Here is a 13,102-nt window from a genome sequence, read left to right on the forward strand (position 1 = left end):
CAACAACAGCAGCATAGGCATCTCAGGATCAAAGAAGAAACAGGTTAGCAGCAACTGAGACGATGACTCTTGCACTAGGTCGCTTACATTAAAAGTCGGTCGCTAAGCGCCTCCAGGAATTTCCAGGAAACTGCTCAACAAGCAATAAACCCGCAACAGAGACCAGTAAACAAATGGTACCGGTGCTGTGGTAAAGAATCAGCTCATCGTATCACCAATAGAATTGACTCGCTGTGGTAAACCATCAGCCCATCGTATCACCAATAGAATTANAAAGCTTAGGGGGCATCCGTGACATGTCGCAAGTTTTAAGAAACTTTGGCTTCAAGAAATTTCAAGAAGGCGTCAAGCTCAGCTTTCGAAATCTAGTGAGCGGACATCAACAAAATTAAATTAAATTGAGCCTCATCTCAAGAAGCACGAAACGATATATCACAAATTTTCAAACAATTCAATGTAATGTACCTGCATAGAGAACGTGAGCAGCACTGGGCGAATGTAATGTACCTGTAAGTATTGAGAACGTGAGCACCACTGGGTTAATGTAATGTACCTGTAAGTATAGAGAACGTGAGCACCACTGGGTTCGAGTAAAACAAACATTTGATCGCATCAAAATGATGAGAAAAAGAATGAAAGTAGAAGTGTTAGCATCTCAAGGAGATGAAGTTAAAAGGAGGGACAGGTGAACACCAACAGAAACGAAGACACTCGAACAAGAGGTCGTTCACATGGGACGTCGGCCACTCGCGCGAGAGAGAGAATGGAAATGCAAGTAATCCTAACTGAATAAGAACTTAACCCATCAACTGAGCCTAGGAAAGCGATATCGCATAGAAATTCAGACGAGCACAGACACACACACACACATCAGTAGTCCCACTGAGGAGGCAAATATTCACAACATCGAGCACGACGACAAACATCAAGTAAATCGCGTGTTCTGTGCAGCAAATAAAATCAAGACACATAGCTTAACACAACATTATGCAATGTTAAAAATGTTTAATACTATAAACGACGTGTATCATCTGTAATGTACGGACAAAAAAAAAAAAAACAATAGTTGACATTTCAAAAAAATTCACACATTTTACAGTCAATTTGCTTCCCTCAAATTTCATTTTCATTAAACCAGATGGAGCAAAGAGAAAAAAAAAAACACGAGAGACACCACAACCAACTTTTTAGGTTTCAAACCTGCAGCCTAAACTAATTACTTCTGTATTTATTGAATTAGTGAATATGAACTCCAACTGCTTTTGTGGATGAAATTAAAGAAGGAGGCATTTTTTCCGCAACACCCCAAGTTACAGAGCACTATTCCAGATAACTTGGTTCAAATATTGACCAACCAACTGTTCATTCCAAATATTTTAAATATGACGCTTTTTGGGATGGGATGAAGAAATTCCTCCTAGATAAGGAAAACACTCGACAGAATTTATATCAGGATGTTCTTCCTTACGACCTCCATTGAGTATCAATTTTTTTAAACGTCCACGACAAAGAGCCACGGACAGAGAAGAATCGCTTCTAGACACTCCACGGGCCATCGCTCTTCCAGTAGAGCGTCCCACTGCGCGACTCTTCGCTGGTACAAGACAATCTGAGTAAAATAAAGAATCGTCCTCCGTTGCCTTCTGCTCCGATGCAGCAGCCGCTGACTTGGGAGCTCCAAAATAAACTATACCGGAAAACTTCTTACCTACCACATGACGACCACAGTCTTTCGTTTCACCCTTAGCAACGCATCCTTTTTGGGGTTCGAAGGCTTCTGCAAGAATTGTTTCATTCAGAGCATCGAACGACTGATCAAGTGTTGATTCAGATTCTTCATCAGCCTCCAAACCCGTTTTGACAATCTCGTTCACATCAGCATGGGAGGATTTAGTAGATTTACAACGAAGAACTTCTTTGGATCCATCCGAGGAGGAACCTTGCGATTCATTCTTTTCTTTGAATTTCAACCCTCTTTCTAGGGCAGATTCTGCTTCCTGTGTTTTTGCTTTCGATTGACCATTCAATTCGTCTGATTGGCTGAGAAATGATTGCGTAGAAGAAGCAAGAGACAATTCGTGACGTTCTTTGCAAGCATGGACACTGAACATTGCGTTGACCTCGTCGACTGTGTACACACTAGTTTGGGAGCTGCTGGCTGACTTGTCAATATGTACTCCAGACGAAGTGCAATCGCTCCATACACGCGCGGTTTTTCCCCTGTGGCGCCAGGAGGACTGATGCGTCATTTCTGTCCAAGAATTTGATGAGCTACCCACTCCGCGGTCTCCTAAAATCTGAACGATTTCATAAACGAAATGAGAATTTCCATTGTTCCAGAAATTAGGTTTGAAGCAAACAAGCTGCTAAAAACACCGTCACTCAAGTTGTCTCTTTAATTGCAAATGATAGAATCAGAAGTAGGGTCAAACTGAAATGCATGGGCTGTTACTGCTTTCAAAATGCCATCATCCGCAAGGCAAGGGACACCTGATGAGCAGCCTCTACATATTATTTGCTCTTCAAACGTAAAGCAAAAATGGGGTCGTCCAAGCTGTTGACTTTCCAATCACAGCAATTTAAAATTAGATATTTCAAACCATATTCACGAGCTTTTTGTGGTAGATGAAAATTACTGCTTAGTTTAGAGACAAAAAAAAAAATAAAAAAAATAATAATGATAACAATAAAGACAAAAGGCATTGGTAAGAACTAACCTCCTTAACCTGGCAGGACACTGGAGCCTTGGTAATATCTTTCCATGACTCATCTTCTTGTATTAGAGGCCTTGCAAATTTTCCAGTTGCACTCAGTAGGCCCATATTCATGGGCTCCGGCTGACTGCAGTTGGCCAGATTGTCTACAAGAAATTTGTTTTTAGACAAAAGGAAGCAATTCCATATTGCTTAGAGAAAATATCCTCCAGCAACTCGCAACTCGCATCTCACAAATCAATGGCCATTCTATGTGCAAAAGAAACGTGGAATCTTTGTTATATAGGTATCACAATAAAATTCTAATAATTATAAGAAGTTTCATTATAATCATTAATAAACATTTTGAGAATAATATACTTAGCACATGAAAAATCAGTATACTCCTTCCATTTCAATAATTCTGAACTGATCTGAGCAAGTGATTCTTTTTAACCAGTTCATTACTAAAAGCTGTTTTCCATTAAAACTATTCAATCCAGAACAGATGCACCAACATCTCTAAAGAGGAGCTAGGAGAGGAAATATCGCATCTATACACTTACTTGTTACATCTCTTTTGACCTCACGACCGGAGACAATACCGAGTGCCTGACTAGAACGAACTCCAATAGGAGGAGCTTTAAAAGTCTCCTGCACCATCAAGATTTGAAGATTGCACAATTAGAAGCAGCATACAAATCTGATCACTAATACTAAGATCCATTTAAAGAATTATCAACAGCTTTAGAAGAATAAACACATCGCTTCATGAAATCTACTTTTTTAAGAGTTATTCATAGAAATACATTATACAATTTTCAAAAATACACGAGCTAACATAAATCAAAGTATAACATTAGATATTCAAATGATAACCTATCAAATTAGTAATACTTCAGGTTGGTAAGAAAGGCTTACACCGGCAGGTTTGGCAGTTGAAGTATGAGCATGATTAATTTTTGCAGACTTTGCCAGGGAGGAAATTTTGCCTTGTTTAGACAGCTTCGTGCCACTGGATGGAGACCACTCGGTGGTGGGGGTGTAGATTTGGGGAGAGCATCTCATAGAAGTGCGGTCAGCATTCATGGTGGCCTGGAGGAAGCATCTCATATGGGTGTGATCAACATTTATAATGCAATAAAACATCAAAATAGTTTAATTAGTCAGTAATAAATAAAATTTATTTATATTCTAAATTTAATAAAAAACAATATAACATTTATTAGTTAATGAAGCAGTCTACGAATAAATCAACTTTGTTTAACCCTACACCGCCATATGCCACTCTCTGGGAACATAACTTTCAACTTAAATTATACGTTAAATATTAAATACATGTGTAGCAACCTGAGGACATTTGCAAGCAACAGAGAACAGTTCAAAGTTGTGTAGCTGAGCAAGGAGGCGCCATGCACCATCTACGCATGCACTGGAAGAGCAGGTTGACACTGCTCGGACAACCCTGCAGGGGTTTCTGGACAAGGTTTTGGACAACATGGAACCCCACAAAGTGACAGAAGTCACTCAAGCAATAAAGGATGCCCCTAAGTGCTATAAATTGACAGCAATAGCCTTGACTAACAGGCTCAAGGAGAAAGAGCACATGGAATGATCAAAGGATTTGAGGACTGAACGCCTCGCCTTAAAAGAGGAAGTAAACGAATGTCTCTTCTCCGCAAACTGGAGGTAGACATGGATCCCAAAGATACCTACCAGGTATAAACCACTGATACTACAAAAACGTCTTCCAAATCTCAAGTCTCTGCTTCTGAGCCTGACTTGGATTTAGTTCCTGCTTCAGCCCAATCTTCGAGCAACCTGAATCTCAAGGGCTTGCCTACAGAAAGCAGAGCCTCACGAACCCAGTCTTATACAAATAAACTTGCCAAGCTAATCTAAATCAACCTAGCTCAAACCTTAAGGTGGAACCACCTCCACCACTATCACTATTTCACAACATCTCTACAAAACCAACACCGTTCCAACTCTTACCAACACCATTCTTCAACTCTTGCCAACACCATTCAACACATCTGTGCTCCCAGGCCAGCAAGAAATTTCACTTGGAACCCACCACCAACAATAACCTACTTTTTCCCTCCTCATGCATTAGTCAACCCACATGTCTCTCCTACCAATTTCTCAGCTGCCACTCAAAACCTCCCCGATTTTTGCTTCTTTCTTCTTTTTCAAGCAAATGCTGTTCCAGAAGAGAACATAAAACCACACGATTGAAACGATGTTATTTGAAATTACTTCAAATTCAATCAAAATATAACGAGTGCTAAGCATTTCTTAGAAAATAGTTAGCTTCATATTATTTTTGCCTCAGAGTAACAAAGCACAGCCTCCCAGTTAAAACTCTCCTAAGTCAAAGAGTCTATTTAAGTATTTTATTTTCTCATTTTTAGTCCGTTGCTACATACGAAACACGTTGTTGCGAGCCAATTTACTTGACTTGATGTACGTATCGATGATACGAAGCGTATCATCGATATACGCAGTCTAAACACGAATATCCTCTAGAGGATGACGTGCATTTAAAGGTTCCAACCCCTGCTTGTGAGTTCCTTTAGAGTTTATATGCCTGGAAACGTGCAACAAATAATTGATTATTGTATTGTTATCGGGAGCTGAGCTTCCCTAAAAGTTTCAGAGCGCTAGCTAATGGGAAAGTTGGTGAAATATCGATTGCAAGATTTGATCATCACAGACACGAAAGCGAGCTAAGAAAAACGTAGTAAAAACAACCTACTTTTTCCCTCCTCATGCATTAGTCAACTCACATGTCTCTCCTACCAATTTCTCAGCTGCCACTCAAGACCTCCCTGATTTTTGCTTCTTTCTTCCTTATCAAGCAAATGCTGTTCCAGAAGACACCATAAAACCACATGATTGAAACAACGTTATTTGAAATTACTTAAAATTCAACCGAAATATAACGAGTGATGAGCATTTCTTAGAAAATAGTTAGCTTCATATTATTTTTGCCTCAGAGTAACAAAGCACAGCCTCCCAGTCAAACTCTCCTTAGTCAATGAGTCTATCCTCAGTCCTCCTACCTTACCTGGTTACAGCTTTGTTAGTATATGCATAACACAATACACAGTGCCCTTTATAAGTGAATAGAAAAAGACCTTGGCTTTTGGGACACTGCAACTACAGGCCAAGATGTAGAAGAGCCACATGCCAATAATTCACAACCAGGCATAGAATACCTTGTGGACCTTGGCCTTTCAGACATGACCAGAGCTTTTCTACCATTTCTGAAGCCACAAGGTTCTAACCAGATGAATTATCTCTAAACTAATTAACAACAAAAGTGCATGATAAATATATATTGTTCATAATCAAATTTACATTTTTTACAGAAAATGTAAAAAAACAAATTTAATTTTTTAAATTTACAGAAAACTTAAAAGCAAAAAATATAAAATCTACTCCCAGATATAGACTTACAAGCAAACTTGACAACTTTTAAATATAAATACTATGCCATTAAGCCAATTCACTAACATCACATTCACATTCCCAAAACCAACTACCTATTGACCTTAGGATTTAGGAGAATGCTAGTGTGGGCTTGAAATTCTCCTAAATCCTAATTAATAAAATTCTTGTGGCTACAATGCTCAAAGTGCCAAATTTTCAATATATGTGCAACTTGCAGCACAAGTGTCCACTATTGTCAACAATTAGATAGAGAGGCAATTCATCTAACAGGAATCTACTACGCCTGAAAACCGCAGGAAAGCTCTGCATGCAGCTCAAGAGGTAAATATATTTTATATCTGCCATAGTAGCAAATGTTAACGGTTTGATACTTTTTTGATTTCCTAGTCATAGTAGTCTACAACTTTACTTGAAGAGTTCATTGAATTCATCTTTACATATTAAATACTGGTAGAGGTAGTATCCATGATACTGGTGTACCTAAATCCTGCCTGGCCTGGGCTATGCATCAAGATTGTAAGATGCCCCAAACCTTAGATAACCATACTGCTATATGATTAAAAAGTAAGGTCAATAAGTTTCTCATTTGCAGCTTGCTGCACTATGCACATCATTAGCCAGGAGCCAGGACTCTACAACCCACATCAGTCAACCATCCAGAGTCTGGACTGTCAGGCAGTCATCAGGCGCAGGCTGGATGTATCATGCAAGGCCCAGGCTTAGTACTTAGTGCCTTTATTCCACTAGCTACAATAGAAACCTCCCTGCCCTACAATTCAACCATGACAAATGCATCAGGATATTCAAGTTTTACTCATTTATGCAGAATAGGCACTTGGAATAGGTTAGAGGAGTCTATGACATTGATGCTGCAGGCTCAGGCTGCATCATGGCTGCTGGTGCACGAATGACCTAAAGACTTGAGCTGCACGGCAGCGCGAGTTACCATTTACTTACCAATCAACAAAGCAACACTATTTCAACTGATGCCCAACTTGGGACACTTAATTATTTTTAAGATTGAGCCAATCCTTTGATGCTAGTTATAATTCAAAGGATTTGGTTCTCTGTTCGTTAAGTTGACATTTTGCTAAATTCCTAAATTCTTCACAAACTGACTAAGCATTCAGTGAATCAATAACTTTTTCTTTAGTTCGCGATTTGCAGTAGCCTCTGAAGACTAGTCCAATGCAGCCTAACGGCTGAGTTGTAGTCGATACAATTTCTCTCAATTGGTTCTTTATTAGGGGTCCAAAGACAGGTCCTTGTCTCACCTCAGGTGAATGGCCCAATGTAGTCTCCACGCACAAGGAGTTTGTACAAGTTACTGAAGGTCCAGCCTGAGCAGCACAACTGATATCTTCTTATTTATTCTTGCATGTGGTTTTGTTGGTGCCCAACAGTTGCACAACAATTGTTAGGCTTAATACAAAACAGCAAACAAATAGAACTTCAATTTCTGAGATGACTGGTCCAGAGCTTGAGAAAGAAGATGTATTCACAAAACATCAAGGCCTGAACCAAGTCCCAAAAATCAATGCTTGGCAGCTGTTCCGATACAGGTTATTGCTGTTATGCTGACGAATAAACCCAGCCCAAGATAACTGTAGAAGCAAAAAAAAATATGTCAAATTTTACAATTCTGCATTATAGTAGTAGTATTCCAATGTCTCAAATAAGTGTCAATCAAATACATTCACATCAGCAAAGCATTACACCTTTTACACACCCTGACAGACGGAAGGCTCTGTGTATCTCAAAGTGTGTCGCTGAAAGTCACCAAAAGATAGAATGAAGGTTGTTCCCCACCGGATACGCAGTTATTCTATTGAATTAAAGGAATAAATAGCTGTTAGGTACTTGGTAATCAAAATTAAAGCTGCAAGAGCATAAATTCAAGATGCAATAGGTCACTATAACAGCCTTGGCCCCACCTTAAAACACTGGAGTCGGCCCTATCCCAATAAAAAAAAGCACGAACATACATAATAAACGAAAATAAATAAAACAAAAAACAAAGAGTGATCACTCAATTTTAAATACAGAAATTATGAAGGAATGGCTTAATACACTCCTACGGAGCAAAATTAAACAGATGTTTCCATCAACAAGTCTTTCAGCCAACCCTTACTATTTACAAATTCCATTGACTTACAACAAATATTGAGTAATGCACACAAGATTGTACATGACAGTGTCAATACAGTTCAGAACACCTTTCAATACCACTACCTGGTAGCTTTTCATCAACTTTTTCTTTAATGTTCAGTTTAAGAGAGTAAGTTTGTTTTCAAAGATTGCCTCATAGTCTTGAACTTGGCAATAATTTTCAAATTCTCCTTTCTCTCCATTGCTTCTGCATATTCATCTGCTGCTTGCTCAAGCACCTTGATGATCTCCTCTGTACACCTTTTCTTCTTCAGTTCATCTAGCTCATCCAAAAAAGCCTTTCTCTTCTGGGTTTTGTGGACCTTGGCCTTCTGCTCTTTCTCTTCTGCCAAATAATTATTGTAGGCTGTTTAGGCACTGCCAGCTGAGAGCAGCATCTTCTTGGTGATGGTCATCTTGTCCAGGCCACCAATATGTGCAACATGATCACCACAGCATGCAGGGCAACCACCATTTGCTCTTTCATGTTGTGTGTCATGATTTCCTTGAACAAAAACCCTCTTTCAATTGTGGCTTGGTCATGAGACAGGGGCATGAGCGTCCACACAACATTCCAGAGCTTTTTGTAGGTTCTCTTTGACAGAATGGCATGCCAACTGGTGTCCAGTCTCCAGTCAATCAAAAGTTGAAAATGCTTGAAACTGTGCATTTAGTTCACTGCAATGTTATGATTCATCTGCAAAGTTGCACATCTCATCACACAACACCATCCACATCTGTGTTAGGTAATCTCTTGGCATCAACAAGCAAAGCGAGACAGTTCTTCAACTGTGTCTTGAGGGCTTCTTTACAGTCCTTGATGAAGACATTTGGCACCAGCCATCTCAGGTTCCTACCAAGGCCATACCTGATACTGATAGGGCTCTTGTCCATTAGCTTTTGGACTACAGCCTGCATGAAGTGCAACGCTTGTGTCTTCAAAGTAAGAACTTGCACAGCACTTGCCTTCTTGTCTGCAAGCTGTTTTTTATCACAGTCCTAACTATGCAACCAACATCAACCTTATTAAGGGAAATCTAAACACTTTTTTGTTCCATGACTTTCCATGACCTAAAATGAAATCCAATGACTTTCCAGGCCTGGAAAATGAAAAATCAAATTCCACAACTTTACAGTTTTCCATGACCAGTACGCACCCTGGTTTTAGTAAGGACTAAGGAGATCTATGGATAAGAAGATTATGAGATAGGGAATCATTCATAAAATATACAAAACATCTATGACTAGCAACACTAGGCTACATCAATTATAAAATTCTGGGTTGAGCAGGGAAAATGGCCAACTCCAAGTAGCTATATTTTTAAGAGCCACAGGAATATCAAATTCATCAAGACTGGTTAGCATGTTTGTTTAATAGGCTAACTTGGTTAATGGTTAGCATGTTTGTTAAATTAACTCAAGCATACTGGTTAACTGGTACTGGGTCAGATCAGAGGCCATCACTACTCAATGGCAAAGGCTTATCAACATTCAACAGAGACAGGTGCACTAAAGGAGAGCTCCAGCATCCAGCCTTCATCCAATCATCTGAAGAGCAAAGACCCAATGCTCTCCCTCTGCCATGGTGCCACCTATAGGCTAGCTATGCTTGCAATTTGCCACAAAGAGAATGATAATGCATTATATTGAGAAGCAAATATGCAAGCTCAAACAAAACTCAAGTGAAATGTGTCAACAAAAGAACAGGTAACTTATTGCTTTCTTGATTTAAATTGTTGAAGATATTTCAACATAAGCCATTATGCTGATATTGTCTTAAACTTCTGCATAGGGTAAACGCAGTATATTCCATCACATAACACATTAAGGACGCATCGAGAAATGAAAAACTATAAAAAATAACCATATGTGTTACACAAGTTCTGTTTGCTTTATGCTATGCTTTACTCAAGTTCTGTTTGCTTTATGCAACTCTCAAAACACCGCACTACGTGTCAGCAACAACAAAACGTCACAAAATGTTGCCATATTTATTTAAAAGCCTTTAGAATGGAAACCTACCAAATCCCTATATTCCGTCACTGTGTGTGGCAATATTTGGCGCGTGGTGAGGCGTATTCCGTCAGCGCTTCAAATTCTAATAATATGTAATGCCGTCATCCACGTGTTTGAATTCCGCTTGCTGTATTGGAATACAACACGGCTTTGAGTTTGAATTAGAACACTAATGAATATTAAACACAACTTAATTACGCTTTTAATTAACAACTATTAAGCTTTTAATTAAGCAAATTTTAATTTTTGTACACAGCTTGGAACGATCTATGTGTGTCCAATTCAAGTTGTGACGGAATTAGTTTTCATGTGACTAAAACCATTTCTCAACTTAATCATCTATTAATTTATTTACCACTTGAAATCAGAAAATACAAGTATACTTAAAGGATTCCTAATATATTCACAGAAGTATTTAATAGTCTCAAACCATAATATTCTTCCTATACAAACAGTTATTCACTATTTGGTAGAGCAAGGTCAAGTGTCAACTGTCAAATTTGACACATTTTTCGATGATCTCACTGGGTAGCATGCATAGTCTCTCTTTGGATCTCAATATTTTCCCGCTAGATGGCCAAGACCTAGTGTTTTGGCAGTAGTTTGACACACAAATGTATGACGTCACCATTTCAACCATCAATGAACGCATGGAACTAAAACAAAGCTTAATATAAAGGAAAAACTAAAGAGGTGACAGAATTACCCACATTCCCACGATGTCGGAATATAGGGCCTATATTATAGGCTACCGCGTTTACCCTAGCTAGCAAAAATGATCATAGTGGCAAAGCAGAGAGTTTTTTAGAATCTCCCTCAAGTTCATTTTTGAGTCCTATATGTAGACCAGTAAAGTATCCTGGATACCAGCAAGTCCAGCATTATCATACTTGAGAAATTGGTTTAAATCTTGAGTAAATGAGAAAATTAAAAATGAACTGATTCTAAAAAAGCTCTGGTTTGCCACTAATCAAATTTGACACATTTTTCGATGATCTCACTGGGTAGCATGCATCGTCTCTCTTTGGATCTCAATATTTTCCCGCTAGATGGCCAAGACCTAGTGTTTTGGCAGTAGTTTGACACACAAATGTATGACGTCACCATTTCAACCATCAATGAACGCATGGAACTAAAACAAAGCTTAATATAAAGGAAAAACTAAAGAGGTGACGGAATTACCCACATTCCCACAATGTTGGAATATAGGCTACCGCGTTTACCCAGATTACCCTAGCTAGCAAAAATGATCAACTGAATTTTATAGGCTAAGGCGGTAGTAAGGCCTTCCTTGACAAGTTGACTGAGCCACTTATTGGCCAGGCATGAGGCATAGCCTAGTGGCAAACCAGAAATTTTTTAGAATAAGTTCATTTTCAATTTCCTCAAGATTTGAATCAATTTCTTATGTATGATAATCAGATAATGCTGGTATGTGGTATCCATGATACTTTACTGGTCTACTTAGAGTACTCGAAAACAAACTTGAGGGAGAGTCTAATCTAAAAAAACTCTCGGCTTTGCCACTATGCAGTGAGCTACTTAACTAAGCTAACTTTGCGTCCTATCGATTTATGTCAAAGAATTCCTAATTTTAAATGCAGAAAAAATTAAAAACAATTTTCAAGTAGTCAGACTCAGATCCTTAAGTTATAGGTAGGTAACCAGTCTGGCGTCGTAGGCTAGGCTAGCAGCTAGCTCAATCAGACAATCACTATTCACTACTGAATCAGCCCCAACTCCCGTCTCCCACTAACCTTTCAAAGAAGTTCGAAGAAATGAAGTTAGAGGACTCAGCACGAATCCTACCGGTTGTTTTACAAATATCGTCTCTAACAAAGCACAACTATTTTTTGACGTAAGAGGTTCTCTGATAGCATTTACTAGCAAGCGATAAAACATGCTTTAACTTAGACATTCGCCGTTCAAGGTTCACGTGGTGAGTGGGGCGTGTGACCGGTTGCGCAGAAGGAGGAAAGCATGCGCTATAAGCTGCGCATCGAAAATACTGACTTGAAAGGTATCGAATCCTAAAGTTATTATTTGCAGTAATATGAAAAAAGTAGGGCATCCATTTCTAAAAGTGAATTATAAGTTGTTAACTTAAACATGATGAAAATGCTAATGAAAGTTTTTTTTAATAATGCTTGGGGTCATTTAACATAATTGAGTGGTGGTGTCAAACTGTCATGCTTGGTAGATGTATATTGTAAAGTTAATCTATCTGTAGTTAAAGTTAAAATGTAAAGTTAAAATCTGTAATAATTCCTGCGGCAGCGTATTGATAATTAATACTCACATTCCAAAATTCATACAGATCCGTTGAGTATTTGAGGAATTATGAGTGGCCCAGTTGCTTAAAAAATGCGTTTATTGGTTTTAATTTAAAAATAATTCATGTAAAAATCTGTAATAATTCCTGCGGCAGTGTATCTATAATTAATACTCACATTCCAAAATTCATACAGATCCGTTGAGTATTTAAGGAATTATGAGTGGCCCAGTTGCTTAAAAATACGTTTATTGGTTTTAATTAAAAAATAATCCATGTAAAAATCTGTAATAATTCCTGCGTCAGCGTATCGATAATTAATACTCAATTTCCAAAATTCATACAGATCCGTTGAGTATTTACCGAATCGACACTTCAACAAACTCGCCTGCGAGCTCGAATGCAAAACCTAACTTAATTTTCAACTCTGGCACTCATAACTCCGTCAATTATGAACGGATTTTATTCGAATTTGAAATATAAGTAGATAATATCAGTAATTTGCGGAGGGAATTTT

The 13,102-nt window shown here is 38.4% G+C and overlaps 1 protein-coding gene across 2 annotated transcripts; it reads right to left on the bottom strand.

Moving 5' to 3' along the window:
• Positions 1-279: 279 nt before the first annotated feature.
• Positions 280-12,257, bottom strand: LOC108683302. Of its 2 annotated transcripts, XM_018172603.2 has the most exons (7): positions 12,071-12,257; positions 7,879-7,974; positions 7,424-7,753; positions 3,615-3,788; positions 3,260-3,347; positions 2,718-2,860; positions 280-2,297 (listed from the first exon to the last, which is right to left on the bottom strand). In XM_018172603.2, the coding sequence occupies exons 4-7, from the start codon at positions 3,780-3,782 to the stop codon at positions 1,377-1,379; spliced, it is 1,320 nt and encodes a 439-aa protein (XP_018028092.1). In that variant the 5' UTR covers positions 3,783-3,788; positions 7,424-7,753; positions 7,879-7,974; positions 12,071-12,257; the 3' UTR covers positions 280-1,376. The 2 variants fall into 2 exon arrangements, with proteins under 2 accessions (XP_018028092.1, XP_018028093.1); XM_018172604.2 differs by lacking the exons at positions 7,424-7,753; positions 7,879-7,974.
• Between the last annotated feature and the right edge of the window lie 845 nt (positions 12,258-13,102).

The sequence above is a fragment of the Hyalella azteca genome, unplaced genomic scaffold (assembly GCF_000764305.2).
Source record: "Hyalella azteca isolate HAZT.00-mixed unplaced genomic scaffold, Hazt_2.0.2 contig1914, whole genome shotgun sequence".
Classification (NCBI taxonomy): Eukaryota; Metazoa; Arthropoda; class Malacostraca; order Amphipoda; family Hyalellidae; genus Hyalella; species Hyalella azteca.

Excerpts from the sequence above, each read along its gene's own strand:
- LOC108683302 (XM_018172604.2), bottom strand. The coding sequence starts at position 3,782 with ATGAATGCTGACCGCACTTCTATGAGATGCTCTCCCCAAATCTACACC. Across the intron at positions 2,861-3,259 it reads GGTCAAAAGAGATGTAACAA|ACAATCTGGCCAACTGCAGT; the intron begins GTAAGTGTATAG and ends AATTTCTTGTAG. Across the intron at positions 2,298-2,717 it reads TGTCCTGCCAGGTTAAGGAG|ATTTTAGGAGACCGCGGAGT; the intron begins GTTAGTTCTTAC and ends GAAATCGTTCAG.